This window comes from Simochromis diagramma, unplaced genomic scaffold (genome assembly GCF_900408965.1).
Source record: "Simochromis diagramma unplaced genomic scaffold, fSimDia1.1 OVJJ01000611.1, whole genome shotgun sequence".
NCBI lineage: Eukaryota > Metazoa > Chordata > Actinopteri > Cichliformes > Cichlidae > Simochromis > Simochromis diagramma.
Window position 1 is genome coordinate 16,814 of NW_024387175.1, and position 16,593 is coordinate 33,406.

The following is a 16,593-nucleotide window of genomic DNA, read 5'->3' on the forward strand; positions in this document are numbered from 1 at the left end:
CTCGGAGGAAACCCGATCCACGGATGACCCGGGACGGAGATTTCTTTCAGAAACGTAGTGCGAATAATCTACAATGTCATCCATACTGATCATTTGGCTGAATACTTTTAGGCAGGTTGCCATGACATGACAGTTCACACAGTTTCACATCGGTTCCATGGTGTAATGGTTAGCACTCTGGACTTTGACTCCAGCGATCCGTGTTCAAATCTCGGTGGGACCTGCTTATTGGGAGGTGAAACCATACTGCATGTCACATAATGGTAACTTGTTTTTGGTCGCCAAGCGGTCTAAGGCACTGCGTTCAGGTCGCAGTCTCCTCTGAAGGCGTTTGTTCGAATATAGCAGCTGTTCAGCCATGTAAACACATACTACGAAGCTCGTGGCGCCCACTTTCTGTGCTGACTTTGAGGTCGGAAGAGGTTTGGAGCTGTACAGTTAGTGAGTCAGCAGAGTGTTTGTGACTTTTGCGCACAAGCGCACCTCAGCACTCGGATACTCCAATCTGTAACTTTGTGTGGGTTGTAACTGAATTTCAGACAGCTCTTTAGTACCACATAGTGACTGACAAGTGAAGGAACTCTTTAGTGATTGACAAGTGTTTTGTAAAGGCAGACGTCATGGTTAGCTGCTTGATTTTATAAAGCTCTCACAGAAAACACAAGTTATACAGAAATTCAATGTGCCAGAGAAGACATGCAGTATGGTTTCACCCCCCAAAAATCAGGTCCCACCGATTTCACCAGATTTCACTCCATAAGAGTTTCCTCTTTTCAAAACTCTCCCAATTCATCCAGTGACCCTGCTTGGCCAGCGCTATGGCTCTGGCGTGTCTTACTGTTTCCTCCTTTCGACACACCTCCTCCACCACCATTTTTTGACGTTTGGTTACAGATGCCTGTTGCCACCGAGGTTGCCAAGACCAAATCCTTCTCTGCCCTGTTGGACGCAACCCACCATGTCATTATGGCTCAGAGCCGATTTGGCCTGTAGCACAGACGTGGCTGGGGTCCACTTCCTCCCTGTTGCTAGGGTGGGAGCAGCGCCCCTCACTATAGGGTCCCGGGAGTCCTTGAGTGACATCTCAAGCCTCACTCAAGGAGTGCAGTGTTGTTAATCCGCATGAGGTCATTAGCCAAGTTTTGCCTTCGTTTGTCAAGTTGCCAGGTATCATTGAGGTCTACATTATACCACCGTCCCAGGCTCTTGATGGACATCTCTTAGACTGTTGGAATTGGTTCTCCACTGATATAGAATTGCCAGTTTCAAGTGTCACAACAGTAAGAAGTCTCCAAAGGTTGATTCTGTTCATCTGAATGTAGCGTTTTCAGTGGGAAAAACGTCTCGTCACTCATCCAAGTGACTTCTTCAGTCTCAGCTAACTGCAGGTTTCCCCAATCTTATAAACAGTATATTTGCATAATGACTGAAAGCAGCCCCCTGAAGGAACAGTGGGCTTGGAGGTCAGTTGCTTCATCGTGATTATGCAAATTCTCATGACCATTGATCAACAACCACTGATCAAAGACCCATGAGTACCAAGAAAGAAGTGCCAAGATACAATTGTCAGAAGTGGGATTTGAACCCACGCCTCCAGGGGAGACTGCTACCTGAACGCAGCGCCTTAGACCGCTCGGCCATCCTGACACATTGCAACAGTCGACTAGTTGAATAATCCCACGCAGTTGCTGATTTCCATTCGACATACTTGTATGTTAAGTGCATGTAATAAACAAATAAAAATAATTACTAAGAAAATATATTGATTTAAAAGTTTGTGTTAAATGTTGTAAGTCAGATCGAAATAGAAAGATCAGGTGTGGTGGACAGGAATGATTAGATGTCAACAACTTGATTGGATGGCCAAAGTGTGAAATGTGACGTCCTGTGAGGGAAGCGTGAAAAAGCGTGAGCAGGTATAAAAAGACATTCTGGGTTCTTCTATTTTGTCTTTTGCGAGATGAGCAGTTGGGAAGCTTGGATCTAAGAGGTTCACAGTTGAAAGTTCAAGCAGACACGCTAGAGGGGGAACCACAGCCCAACCTGTGAACTGGTTTCAAATGAATGCCCAGCTGCTTTCCTGTTGGGTGATTTTCATCAACACAGAACACGGGGATAAATGCATTTTTGGTTCCATCCTCTCTCCTCACCAAGGAAATGTCCTACTTTGAGTTTGTCTCCACCTGCTGGGCGGTGGCGTGTTTAGAGTGGAGGATGTAGTTGCAGCTGTCCTGCAGGTGGAGGTGGTGCAGGACAAGCAGAGCAGCAGATTTGTGAGTGTTTTGGACTTGAATTAAAAAGACCAAGACATGCTGATGAGGCTGCTGTGTGATCTAGAGACAAGTATAAGGATTGGGTCTAGCTGTATTGCTCAGGCTGCGCTACAGCATCTATTCACAGGTGCGATCCCACTACTGAGCGACACGGGGGCTTTGACCTGCTCCGTCTCCGACCTGGGCCGGTGCACCCCTCCTTAGGTGACCTGGTGGTCCCAGGCTCCCCCAGGATCACCATATCAATGCCGAACGCAATGCGGACACCCGATCGACATAGCCTTCTGCAGCTCAGAGCTCCTGAGCTCAAACGATCCTCAAACCTCAGCCTCCCGGCAGCTTGGATTACAGGTACGCGCCACCGCACCCGGCGAGAAGTACTTACGTTAACAGGGCTTTTAACCATGTCTGAGGTAACATCATGACACTAACCTGCTGCCCATCATTAGCAAAGTTGTAATGATGGGCAGCAAAGATGAGGAATGAATGGTGCACAATTGTTATATGCAAGTTTTTAGAAAGCTCGTGGTTAACCCAAGAGTATTTTGTCACAATATCAAGAAGAGTAAAGCTTCAATGTCAGAAGTGGGATTCAAAGCCACACCTCCAAGGGAGACTGCAACCTGAACGCAGCGCCTTAGACCGCTCAGCCATTCTGACATTGCAGTGCCAGTTTGGTGGAGGTTACCACTGTTAGATACTTTGGAAGAAACACACATTATCCTTCTCATAACACATATAGCAGCTGTTCAGCCATGGAAACGTAGTGCGAATAATCTACAATGTCATCCATCCTGATCATTTGGCTGAATACTTTTAGGCAGGTTGCCATGACATGACAGTTCACACAGTTTCACATCGGTTCCATGGTGTAATGGTTAGCACTCTGGACTTTGACTCCAGCGATCCGTGTTCAAATCTCGGTGGGACCTGCTTATTGGGAGGTGAAACCATACTGCATGTCACATAGTGATAACTTGTTTTTGGTCGCCAAGCGGTCTAAGGCACTGCTTTCAAGTCGCAGTCTCCTCTAAAGGCGTTTGTTCGAATATAGCAGCTGTTCAGCCATGTAAACACATACTACGAAGCTCGTGGCGCCCACTTTCTGTGCTGACTTTGAGGTCGGAAGAGGTTTGGAGCTGTACAGTTAGTGAGTCAGCAGAGTGTTTGTGACTTTTGCGCACAAGCGCACCTCAGCACTCGGATACTCCAATCTGTAACTTTGTGTGGGTTGTAACTGAATTTCAGACAGCTTTTTAGTACCACATAGTGACTGACAAGTGAAGGAACTCTTTAGTGATTGACAAGTGTTTTGTAAAGGCAGACGTCATGGTTAGCTGCTTGATTTTATAAAGCTCTCACAGAAAACACAAGTCATACAGAAATTCAATGTGCCAGAGAAGACATGCAGTATGGTTTCACCCCCCAAAAATCAGGTCCCACCGATTTCACCAGATTTCACTCCATAAGAGTTTCCTCTTTTCAAAACTCTCCCAATTCATCCAGTGACCCTGCTTGGCCAGCGCTATGGCTCTGGCGTGTCTTACTGTTTCCTCCTTTCGACACATCCTCCTCCACCACCACTTTTTGACGTTCGGTTACAGATGCCTGTTGCCACCGAGGTTGCCAAGACCAAATCCTTCTCTGCCCTGTTGGACGCGACCCACCGATGGCACTGTCATCTTACATTATTTTCACTCTCTTCGTTGTAAATGTTAAATTCACCTTGAAGAGGTGATTGATCAGAAAAAAAAAATCGTACACTACTTTAAAATGATGGTTCCCTCTAAAAGGATAAAGTCAAGCACCCAGACCCCCACTTTAGGCATCAAAAGTTACATTTTTCCTTTAATACTGAAGACTCACAGATTTTACCAGGTCTTTACACACACACACACACACACACTGTGCATTATTTACATGTCATTGCTATTTTTATCTGTTTTATTAATGATTTAATTAAAATGTTTTGATGGACTTGACCCACATTTCCAATTTATTAGAATGAACTTCTGTTTGCCATTTCTTTGGGTTTTCCTCCACAATGTTACATCTGAGTACTTAGAAAACCTTACAGCTGAGTAATGTGTGAGCAGATGCCATTAATTTTTAGTCTGTCTTCATTCAGTCTTACTGAGATTGACTATTTTTCCTTGCTGAGCAGTCTCGCTGTAATATGGAAGTTTGATTTGTGGTGGAGCTGTAATCTGCAAATACAGTCTGCATCTCCACCTGTTCATTTATTTTTGAGGCTGTTCGCTGGTTTCCTTGAGTGCCTTGCAAAAGGTGCTTACACCTCTGGTGCGGTGGTTATGTTATTCATACTTCACACAGGTACTCTCTAGTATAATATGTATATGCAGTGTTTCATTTTACAGTATACTGCAATGATCGTCCTTCAAGGTAATTTGAACCATCAGACACTCAATACCCTTTGAATTGTTTTTCTGCGCCAGTTTGAAGTTTGAACATTTCCAGTTTAGAAATATCTCTATTTATAGAAGGAAAACTAAACTAAAGTCAGGCTTTATTTGACAAGCATATGCTGGCATCCATGAAAGAGTGAAATTTAGATGCAGACACTCTCCCATGATGCCAGTGGTTTTACTTGGAACCCCTGTTGGTAATGACAAATGCGGTTTTTCAAACCTTAGCTCATGATTAATAGTAGGTAGGTCAGCTACCACCTCCATACAGAACAACCTCCATTAGGGTTTAAATAGCTGGGACTCTTCACCTTTTTGTTTTTCAAGCTGAACAAACCTCTTGGATGAGAAGTGAAATGTTTTAAAGGAGTCCAGCTGCCTCTCTTAAGACAAACATGACCTGATTGACTAGGAACCTACACAGACATGGAGTCAGCATGTCTTGTAGATTTCAAACGACATGCAGATAATGTAAAGACTGCATCCAGTCTTTGTTTATCTTGGGTCTGTGTTTGTGTCCTTCCTGGCAGATAGAACAGTTCATTTTACCTGAGATTTACTGCTTAAAGCACATATGATAAAACACTAAATGGATCCAGGCAATCAAGATTTGAGACTTGCAACATAAGAAAATGTAATTTTTCAGAAGCTGACCACGCTGCAGCTGTCAGCCAGCGACCAGGACAGCGAGCCGGGCGAGCTCATCTACTGCGTCACCAAACAGACGAGACTGGGACACCTCGAGCATGCTGCCAGTCCAGGTAGACCAGACCTATATGTTAGTGTTTTTAGAAAGGACGCAAAAGTAAAGATGAAAGCCAAACTAAACCAAACCAAACTTTTCCCACCGCTTTGTGAGTAGTTGGCATCCAACATGCAAACTGCAGATGACTATGGCAATCTGATTGCAACCAAAGCAAATTTGAAACTTTGTTACTTATTACCGTTGTTTGGAATAGATAGGAATATAGGGAATTATAAATTTTTATTTAAAGACAGGACTCACATGTTTTCATTTCTAGTCTTTAAAACCTGTCTCTATCCATCTAGTATTAATTCTTTCTGGGAAACAAGTATGTATATTATGCACACACACAAACACACATGCAGCTATTACCTATTTCTTGTTTTTATACCTAGGATGAATTATTGTTGAATGAAGACATTTTTCAAACACATGTAAAATGTGCGCAATTGTGTTTATTGGGTAAAGGAAAAGGCAGAAGGGGGGGGGGGGGGGAATGGGGGGATAGAAAGAATGAAAGAGAGAGATGAGAGAAAACCCCAACAATCCCCTCTGAGCAAGCACCAGGCGACAGTGGATAGGAAAAACTCATTTTAAAGTGAAAGAAACCTAAAGGAGAAACCTATGGCAGAACCAGGCTCAGGAGGGGGCAGTCAACTGCCGGGACTGGTCGGGGGGTGAGGGTGAAAAAAGTAAAAGGAGGGAGGGGAAGGGGGGAAATGAAGATGGAATAGAGGTGGAGGAAGACGAGGTTACATCAGGTGAGAAGCAGCAGTGCCCCTCCTCCAGAACCAGTGGAAGCGTTTTTTCTTCTTTTTCAAATACTCTTCCACGAGCACTTTTTTTTCAATGATGAGGGTTTTCAGCTCATTGATTGTTTCTGCGTTTTCTTTCTCGTTTGTTGCATCTTTTCACCATGTCTTCTAATTGTTCTTGTTTTTCTTTAAGCTTGTCTTTCAGTTCTTTAACTGTTGCCTCCTCTATTCGCTTTGCCTTGTGCACATCTGTGTGCATGTCTTCCAGCTGCTGCTTTCTCTTCTGGGTTTCTTGAAGTCTACACTGCAGGTCTTTATGTGTTTTCTGTTGTTCTTGCTTTTGCGCCTGGATTTCAGTGTTTTTGTACTTCAAGGTCTTAGAAAGTTCCTCAAGTTCGGTATTTTTTCTCAGACTCTCATTGATGCTACTCTGCATCGCTGAGCATTGTTTTTCCAGTTTTTTCTTTTCTTCTTCCAGTACAGTTGTTTTGTACTTCGTTTCGTTATACAATTCTTGGAGTGCTTGATTTTTCCTCTGGAGATTAAGTCTTTCTTCTTCCTGTTGTATTTTCTGTTGGTCTTTTTCTTGAAGCAGCTCTTTATTTCCATGCGCTTTTTTTATCAAGCCTGATTTGGAGCAATCTGTGTTTTTCCTCCATCTTGTCAAGCTTGGAGTCCATTTCCTTCTGTTTCATTTCCATTTTCTTCTTGTCTTGAAGCAACTGTTGACTTTTGTGCAGAGTTTTGTCATGTTTCACCTGCAGCGCTTTGTATTTTTCCTCCATGGCTTGGAGTTTGCTCTGCAGGTCTCTCTGCTCTACGGGCTCTTGTTTCCTGTCTTGGAGGATCTCTTTATTTCTCTCCAGAGCTTCATTGAGTATTACTTGCAAGCCTTCATTTTGTTTCTCGATGTTCCTCAGCTTGCAATCCATTTCTTCCTTTTGTATTTTCTGTTGGTCTTTCTCGTGAAGCAACTCTTTATTTCTCTCCAGAGCTTCATCAAGCATCACTTGCAAGCCTTCATTCTGTTTCTTGATGTGCCTCAGCTTGCAATCCATTTCTTCCTTTTGTATTTTCTGTTGGTCTTTCTCGTGAAGCAACTCTTTGTTTTTGAGCAGTGTTTCCTCAAGAGTTATTTGGAGCATTTTCAGTTCTTCTCCCAAGACTTCAAGCTTGGAGTCCGTTTCTTTCTCGAGCATTTCTTGTTCCTCTCTCTCTTGAATGAACTCTTTATTTCAGTGCACTGTTTTATCAAGCTTGATTTGGAGCAATCTGTGTTTTTCCTCCATCTCGTCAAGCTTGGAGTCCATTTCCTTCTGTTTCGTTTCCATTTTCTTCTTGTCTTGAAGAAACTGTTGACTTTTGTGCAGAGTTTTGTCATGTTTCACCTGCAGAGCTTTGTATTTTTCCTCCATGGCTTGGAGTTTGCTCTGCAGGTCTCTCTGCTGTGTGGACTGTTGCTTCTCTTCTTGGTGGATTTCTTTCAGTTTTTCCAGAGCATCGTCAAGCTTCTCTTGGAGCTCCTGATTCTTCTTGACCACGTTGTCCTGTTTTATGCTCTCTTTTTTCTCCTTTTGGAGCAGATCTTTATTTTTTTCCAGAGCTCCATCAAGCTTTTCTTGGAGCTCCTGATTCTTCTTGAGCATTTTATCCCCTTTAATGCTCTCTTTTTTCTCCTTTTGGAGCAGATCTTTAATTTTTTCCAGAGCTTCATCAAGCTTTTCTTGGAGCTCGTGATTCTTCTTATCTTGGAGAGCCCATTGTTTCTCCTCAATAATACCTTCCCTTTCCTGAAGCTGGTAGGATAATTTTTCTAATTCAGCACTCTTTCTCTCATTTTCTTCTGTCAGGATCTTAATCTTTTCTCTGTTCATGAGATTTTCCTTCTCCATTTCTTCCAATCGCTTTTCATCTAATTCTACGTGTTTGTCCCGAGGAAGAGAGCTGATGTAAGGGTCTAGGGACTCATACCATGGAATAGAGCTGCGGTCAGCTTCTTGTCTTTCTTGCTCTTTCTGAGACATGTTGGAGTCTGTATACCATGAGTACGAAAAGGATCCAAATGTTTGAAAATGCTTTACTGGTGAACGTTTGAATGCTGCTAACATAAGTGCTGCAAATAACGGACTAAAAGTTGTACCTCCTCACCCCTACTTAAGGATTCATGAGGATCAAAGCTTCAAAGCATCAAAGCTTTAGAAGCCTGTGACATCAGAATTCCGTAAACCAATGAGGTTCTTACATGACTTTTGAATGAGGATAATTCCATCCATCCATCTTCATCCGCTTTATCCGGGGCCGGGTCGCGGGGGCAGCAGCCTAAGCAAAGAGGCCCAGACCTCCCTCTCCCCAGCCACCTCCTCCAGCTTATCCGGGGGAATACCAAGGCGTTCCCAGGCCAGCCGAGAGATATAATCTCTCCAGCGTGTCCTGGGTCTGCCCCGGGGCCTCCTCCCGGTGGGACATGCCTGGAATACTTCACCCAGGAGGCGCCCAGGGGGCATCCTTGTCAGATGCCCGAACCACCTCAGCTGGCTCCTTTCGATGTGGAGCAGCAGCTGCTCTACTCTGAGCCCCTCCCGGATGGCCGAACTTCTCACCCTATCTCTAAGGGAGAGGCCAGCCACCCTTCGGAGGAAGCTCATTTCTGCCGCTTGTATCCGCGATCTCGTTCTTTTGGTCACTACCCACAGCTCGTGGCCATAGGTGAGGGTAGGGACGTAGATCGACCGGTAAATTGAGAGCTTCGCTTTTACACTCAGCTCCCTCTTCACCACGACGGACCGGTGTAGCGTCTGCATTACTGCAGCTGCAGCCTCAATCCGTCTGTCGATCTCCGGCTCCCTTCTCCCATCACTCGCGAACAAGACCCCGAGATACTTGAACTCCTCCACTTGGGGCAGGAACTCATCCCCGACCCGGAGTGGGCACTCCACCCTTTTCCGGCTGAGAACCATGGCCTCAGATTTGGAGGTGCTGATCCTCATTCCCGCTGCTTCACACTCGGCTGCGAACCATTCCAGTTCGAGCTGGAGGCCCTCACCCGAAGAAGCCAACAGAACCACATCATCTGCAAAAATCAGAGATGAGATTCTGAGGCCACCAAAGCGAAAGCCCTCCGCCACTTGGCTGCGCCTAGAAATCCTGTCCATAAAAATTATGAACAGAACCGGAGACAAAGGGCAGCCCTGGCGGAGCCCATCACCCACCGGGAACGAGTCCGACTTATTGCCGGCAATGCGAATCAAGCTCTTGCAACAGTTGTATAGGGATCGAATGGCCCATAGCAATGGGCCAGACACCCCATACTCCCGCAACACCTCCCACAGGACACCCCGAGGGACACGGTCGAATGCCTTCTCCAAGTCCACAAAACACATGTAGACTGGTTGGGCAAACTCCCATGCACCCTCAAGTATCCTGGAGAGGATAAAGAGCTGGTCCAGTGTTCCGCAACCAGGACGAAAACCGCATTGTTCCTCCTGTATCCGAGGTTCGACTAGCGGACGAACTCTCCTTTCCAGCACCCTGGCATAGACTTTCCCAGGGAGGCTGAGGAGTGTGATCCCCCTGTAGTTGGAACACACCCTCTGGTCCCCCTTCTCAAAGATGGGGACCACCACCCCGGTCTGCCAGTCCACAGGTACTGCCCCTGATCTCCACGCAACATTGCAGAGGCGTGTCAACCAGGACAGCCCTACAACGTCCAGAGCCTTCAGGAACTCGGGGCGGACCTCATCAACACCAGGGGCTCTGCCACCAAGGAGTTGTTTAACTGCCTCAGTGACCTCGCCCCCGGAAATTGGCGGGTCATTCCCCTCATCCCCAGACTCTGCTTCCTCCTCAGTGGGATTAAGGAGGCCCTCGAAGTATTCCTTCCACCGCCCGACAATTTTCTCAGTCGACGTCAGCAGCGCTCCGCCAGCACTATACACAGTGCAGGTAGAGCACCGCTTTCCCCTCCTGAGACGCCTGACGGTTTGCCAGAATCTCTTCGAGGCAGTCCGAAAGTCTTTTTCCATGGCCTCTCCGAACTCCTCCCACACCCTCGTTTTTGCTTCAGCCACTGCCCGAGCCGCATTCCGCTTGGCCTGTCGATACCTGTCGGCTGCCTCCAGAGTCCCACAGGCTAACCAAGCCCGATAGGACTCCTTCTTCAGCCTGGTGGCTCCCTTCACCTCTGGTGTCCACCATTTGGTTCGGGGATTACCACCACGGCAGGCACCAACCACCTTGCGGCCGCAGCTCAATGCAGCAGCTTCGGCAATGGAGACGCTGAACATGGTCCATTCGGACTCAATGTCCCCAGTCTCCCTCGGAATGCTGTTGAAGCTCTGCCGGAGGTGTGCGTTGAAGATCTCGCGGACTGGGGCCTCTGCTAGACGTTCCCAGCACACCCTCACTACGCGTTTAGGTGCACCAGGTCTGTCCAGCGTCCTCCCCCGCCACCTGATCCAACTCACCACCAGGTGGTGATCAGTTGACAGCTCAGCCCCTCTCTTTACCCGAGTGTCCAGAACATATGGTCGCAGGTCTGCTGATACGATTACAAAATCGATCATCGGCCTACGGCCTAGAGCGTCCTGGTGCCACGTGCACTTATGGACACTCTTATGTTCGAACAGGGTGTTTGTTATGGCCAAACTGTGATTAGCACAGAAGTCCAATAACAAAGCACCGCTCGGGTTCAGATCAGGGAGGCCGTTCCTCCCAATCACGCCCCTCCAGGTCTCGCTGTCGTTACCCACATGAGCATTGAAGTCTACCAGCAGGACAACAGAGTCTCCAGGTGGAGCACCCTCCAGCACCCCCCCCCCCCCCAGGGACTCTAAGAAGGCTGGGTACTCTGAACTGCCACTCGGCGCATAAGCGCAGATGACAGTCAGGACCCGTTCCCCGACCCTAAGGCGCAGGGAACAAACCCTCTCGTCCACCGGGAAAAACCCCAACGTACCGGCAGCAAGCCGAGGGGATATTAGAATACCCACCCCAGCCCGTCGCCTCTCACCAGGGGCAACTCCAGACTGAGACAGAGTCCAGCCCCTCTCCAGGAGACTGGTTCCAGAGCCCAAGCCATGTGTAGAGGTGAGCCCGACTATATCTAGCCGGTACCTCTCAACCTCACGCACTAACTCAGGCTCCTTCCCCACCAGAGAGGTGACATTCCATGTCCCTAATGCCAGTCTTGGCAGCAGGGGGTCAGTCCGCCAGGGCCTCCGCTCCTGGCCGCCACCCGGCACACAATGCACCCGACCCCTATGGCGCATCCTGCGGGTGGTGGGCCTGCGGGAGGATGGGCCCATGTCTCCTCTTCGGGCTGTGCCCGGCCGGGCCCCATGGACTAAGGCCCGGCCACCAGACGCTCGCCCTCAGGCACCCTCCCCGGGCCTGGCTCCAGGGCGGGGCCCCGGTAACCCTATCCCGGGCAGGGTAAACTGTTCCCTCGGTATCCTTTTCATAAGGGTCTTCTGAATCGCTCTTTGTCTGGTCCCTCACCCAGGGCCAATTTGCCATGGGAGACCCTACCAGGGGGCAAAGCCCCCAGACAACATAGCCCCTGGGATCCCTGGGACACACAAATCCCTCCACCACGATAAGGTAGCGATGCTGGAGACATTTACCTTTTCACACACTTTCCTTGGCTGAACAATGACACAGCCTTAATCTACCTTATGCATCTCTCTTTTTTTATAGAAAAGGTTTTCATGTGAATGATTTCCTTTTATTTATTTTATACAATCTGGGCATGATTGTCATGCCAACTATATTTCATTGTTTAGTTCTGTTTGTAAGGTTCCTCTTAAAATAGTTACTGCAGAGGGACTGCATTTCCCCTCCCACGCAGGACAATTTAGTTTCTTTGGATTTCTCCACCTATCGGCACTTATTCGGCTGGCGCCGGGATATTTTCTGTCTAACCACTGTTCATCTGCCGTGAGTTTAGTTTCGTTATTACCCATTTTGTTTCGTTTTATAGAAGGTTTGTTTACAATGTATTTTATTGAGTTAAATATACAGTCAGACCCGTGAAGCTGTCACTGGCACGAAGAACGAGATAAGTTATCAACAACAGGCTTCTACTTTCAAGCTATTCTTGAAAGCGGTTGTCGATTTTACGTGATGACGCACAACTTTTTTTCTCATTCAGCCAGTACGTGAGCTATCAATGGTAAACAATTCAGTGGAGTAGTTCAGCCACCTTAATGTGCTGTTAAATCAACTTACTCCACCAACAAAACAGTAAAAACAGTTTATGCGCGCAAAATTTATGCTGGACAGTCTGGGTGTCTCTTTAGTATCAGCTACCAGCCCTCTTTCAGGCGAGCTGCTAACCGTTATACTGCTACCAGCCCTATTTCAGGCGAGCGGATAACTTGTCGGGCTTCAAACCACTTTTTCAGGCGAGCGGACAATTTGTCGGGCTTCGAGCCGCTATTTCAGGCAAGCGGACAAAATCAGTCTTTCTATAGACTTTTGTTAGCGAATAGGTCACTTCCTATTTTAATATACTTAGACCAGACAGACTGTCCCAGCCTATCGTTTTACGCGAAATGTGTCAAGTGTGGAATAATCACCTGGCTTCGCTGTTGCCGGTTGGTCAGGCGTCGTCCTTCAAGCCCCACCGCCATGGACCTGTATAAGACGTTGGCCAGGACCCGAATTTTAACGTCCCTGGACTTTCAACCCTTCCTGGAGGGCGTTCTGCAGAGGCTTCAATGCAGGTTGGTCACGGCGTCGGGACTTGAGGAAGGATACCACTGCGAAATGGAGCATAATATTATTATTAATACCAGTCCATTAACGGCTTCGAAGGACCAATTAAATGTCAGAGATTTACAGTTAACAAACAGTCAGGTGAGTAAACAACACTGAGACACTTGTTACTGATAACGTGCGGCACGGGTGAATCTCAGACAGAGAGACACACCGTACTGCAGTATTCGTTTATTTTTATAGGTTACATCGTCAATATGCAAATATAATCACATTTCCTGTTACGCAGGTCCTGATGCTGTCTGTGTGTAAGCTGTGTGTGTGTGTGTGTCACAAAGTGTGTGTGTGTGCTACAAGTCAATTTCTAAGAATAAGATAATGCAAGTCAACTTCTGCGGATGTGTATTTCTGTACTGATCTCTTGCGGTAAATGTCACAGTGTCACAGGGTCAGCTTCCTGTTTCTACAGAAAGCTGTGTCTGGTGAAATATGTGAACATAAGTATAACATAACATTTGAAGCATAATCAAATAAAACAGTAAAAATTCCATAACAACCAACTTGCGACATTGAAGATAACATAACAATTCTTCCCGAATTGTCACCACAAGTAAACGTAAGTGTAGCGCTGACATCACAAAAACGACAGATAAACACTTCAACCGAGTCGTCTACAGGGAATTTGGATTCAGAAAGTCAGGACCAAATAGACTCCTCGTCAATACCCGTACTTGAAGAACAAAGACTGATATCTACCCAGGGAGTTGTTCAGGAAAGTCAGCAGGAAAGTAATGATGTGAGCGCTCCGTTTACGGTATGGCTCCCACGGAAAAAGAAAAAGAAGAAGGTAAAACCATAGCAAGAGACTTTATTAATAAAAGCCAGAGTGTAAAGATTCCCCCTATTTAGTAATAACATAAACTCTTTTCATGTATCGACAATCAATACAAGACGGTTGAACGATGCAGTGAAGTGTCAATCTGTCTTTAATGTATTACATGAAACGGGTGGGGACATTTGTCTTCTTCAAGAATGTGCCCTTCCCTTTATGGACAATGTTAGATTATAATATTATTTTATGCCATGTTAGACCCCTAATTAAAGGTTGTGAATTATTATGTAGTTTTAGTTTGCATTATTCTCCTGAATTAGAAGAAGCTGATAACTATTGCATTTGTTAAACTGATTTGCATTACATTAGACTGCTGATTTATTGTGGATGAATGATATTGTTTTATGATGTTATAAGAAATACTGTTCGCAGAAAGTCATCGCCTTATTTGTCTGATTAGAAGAGAACGGAACATGCTGGAGTTTTCTGCCCCATCTCAGCAGGAGCAGATAAACAGGGAGCCAAGGTCGTAGCTTAGGCGCCGTGTGAGAGAAAGCATGTGAATGTTTAGGCTTTTATGATAAGGTGGGGACACCAGAGGCTATAAGAGTTTGATCAATGCTCCACCATTTTGAGATCTGAGGCTGTCTGCATACAGTGTCCATCTCCCACGCGTGTGACTATTAAAATCATCGTTTGACTTAACCCGGCCGGACCAGTGTTGTTATTGTGGTTTTTCCTCTTGTATCCATCCCCAATTTTGAACTCGTAACAACAACTACACGAAGTTTGCAAAACGATGGACATATGGCCAATCCCTTTGGTCAGGGGATAACCAAAATCGGATGTCTGGTGTAGGTATTTTGATTAACAATAAAACTGTTAATATAGAAAAAGTGGAAGTAGTGGTGGACGGAAGAGCTTTATGTATAGATGTAGAAAAAAATGGGAGTAAACTCAGGATTATTAATGTCTATGGACATTAGTGATGGGTCGTTCGCGAACGAAATGGCTCTTAGAGCCGACTCTTTGACGTGAACGACGCGAGCCGGCTCCTTATCGCGAGCCGTCACGTGGGTTTTTTTTTTTCTTTCTCTCACCCTCTCTCTCGCACTTTTTTTCCGCTTCACTCTGCACGCGAGCCTTGTGCTTTACGCTGGGCAGAGGGGGGAGGGGCGGTAGTTACACTCAGTAGCACAGGAACAGAGCCAGAGGGAGAGACAGAGAAAGAGAGCCAGGGACAACAACGTCACATTAGAAAGGTATAGGACCATATGACAGAGAATATGCATCTTCTTTTTGTTTTCATATTATAATTTATATTTAATTGTGTTGTGGTTTGCAGTGTTTTGTGTTGTTTCACTTTAAATTTGTAAAAGGAAAAAGCTGAAAATTTAAATAGTTAAAAGTTGAAATGTGAATAGCTGATTTTTGTATTATATGATTTATTTATTACATTGTATGTGGAGTAAATAAATAAAAGTATATTTACGGTGGCCCCTAGAGAGAGGATGCTGGGCGCAGTGTTGAGCTTTTGTTACCTAGTGGCTACACAAGCCAGCAAGTACCAACGACCGGATTTGGTGTGTGGTAGTAACAGGTAAATGAACTTTTTTTAAAATTATTTGAATATATATGAGTGCCTGTGTATAAATACACAAACAATACACACATGCTTTCAATTGTGTAATTTAAGTGATCTAGTAGCTCTGCTTTGGAAGTTCAGTTCATGCTAGAAATGTGTTTTGGAGTTTGTACGTGTTTTGTCTCTAGGGGCCACCGCATATATTTATATATAAACATATATAAATAAAACCACTTTTTTTTACGTTAGTAATTCCTTTTGTGCATAATTTTATATTATTGTTAATAATAAATTAATTAAAGCAACAAAACAACCTGAAGAGCCGGTTCGGAGCCGAAAGAGCCGGCTCTTTTTAGTGAGCCAAACCGAAAGAGCCGGATCTCTAAAAAGAGCCGGAAATCCCATCACTAATGGACATACAGAGTTGAAAGAACGGACGGCATTATTTCAAATATTACAACCATTTCTTTGTAATAGAAGACCGATAATAATGGGTGGGGATTTTAACTGTACACCAGAAACAAGTGGAATCCAGGGGGCGGCTTCAACAGTGAAGAAAGATTCAAGTACTTGTGCATTAGATAATTTGATTAAAGACGGTAATTTGAAAGACGTGTTTAGATTTCTTAACCCGTCAGACCCTGGATATACCTGGTCTAATAATAAGTCCTCTTCACGGATTGATTTTTTGTTTGCCAGTGAAGGCTTAATACCCCTGTCATGTAGTGATGGGTCGTTCGCGAACGAAATGGCTCTTAGAGCCGGGTCTTTGACGTGAACGACGCGAGCCGGCTCCTTATCGCGAGCCGTCACGTGGGTTTTTTTTTTTTCTTTCTCTCCCCCTCTCTCTCTCTCTCGCACTTTTTTTCCGCTTCACTTCGCACCTGAGCCTTGTGCTTTATGCTGGGCAGAGGGGGGAGGGGCGGTAGTTACACTCAGTAGCATAGGAACAGAGCCAGAGGGAGAGAGAGAGAAAGAGAGCCAGGGACAACAACGTCACATTAGAAAGGTATAGTAATCATCCACAACTATTTTCGGTTGCAGATGATAAAGGATTCAGAAAGTTTATTCATGCAGGCCCATATGACAGAGAATATGCATGTTCTTTTTGTTTTCATATTATAATTTATATTTGATTGTGTTGTGGTTTGCAGTGTTTTGTGTTGTTTTCACTTTAAATTTGTAAAAGGAAAAAGCTGAAAATTTAAATAGTTAAAAGTTGAAATGTGAATAGTTGATTTTTGTATTATATGATTTATTTAT

At 45.4% G+C, this 16,593-nt stretch overlaps 1 protein-coding gene, 1 long non-coding RNA gene and 2 other non-coding genes across 4 annotated transcripts; 2 read left to right on the top strand and 2 right to left on the bottom strand.

Moving 5' to 3' along the window:
- Positions 1-151: 151 nt before the first annotated feature.
- On the top strand, positions 152-223 carry trnaq-uug. The gene has a single exon. It is a non-coding gene; the product is annotated as a tRNA-Gln (tRNA).
- Positions 224-2,370: 2,147 nt separating this feature from the next.
- On the bottom strand, positions 2,371-16,338 carry LOC120744961. Its single transcript, XR_005698505.1, has 4 exons — positions 16,326-16,338; positions 11,045-11,056; positions 9,783-9,787; positions 2,371-2,554 (listed from the first exon to the last, which is right to left on the bottom strand). It is a non-coding gene; the product is annotated as an uncharacterized LOC120744961 (long non-coding RNA).
- On the top strand, positions 3,134-3,205 carry trnaq-uug. Its single transcript has one exon. It is a non-coding gene; the product is annotated as a tRNA-Gln (tRNA).
- On the bottom strand, positions 7,037-8,491 carry LOC120744959 (calponin homology domain-containing protein DDB_G0272472-like). Its single transcript, XM_040049550.1, has one exon. The coding sequence runs from the start codon at positions 8,305-8,307 to the stop codon at positions 7,435-7,437; it is 873 nt and encodes a 290-aa protein (XP_039905484.1). The 5' UTR covers positions 8,308-8,491; the 3' UTR covers positions 7,037-7,434.
- Positions 16,339-16,593: the final 255 nt, after the last annotated feature.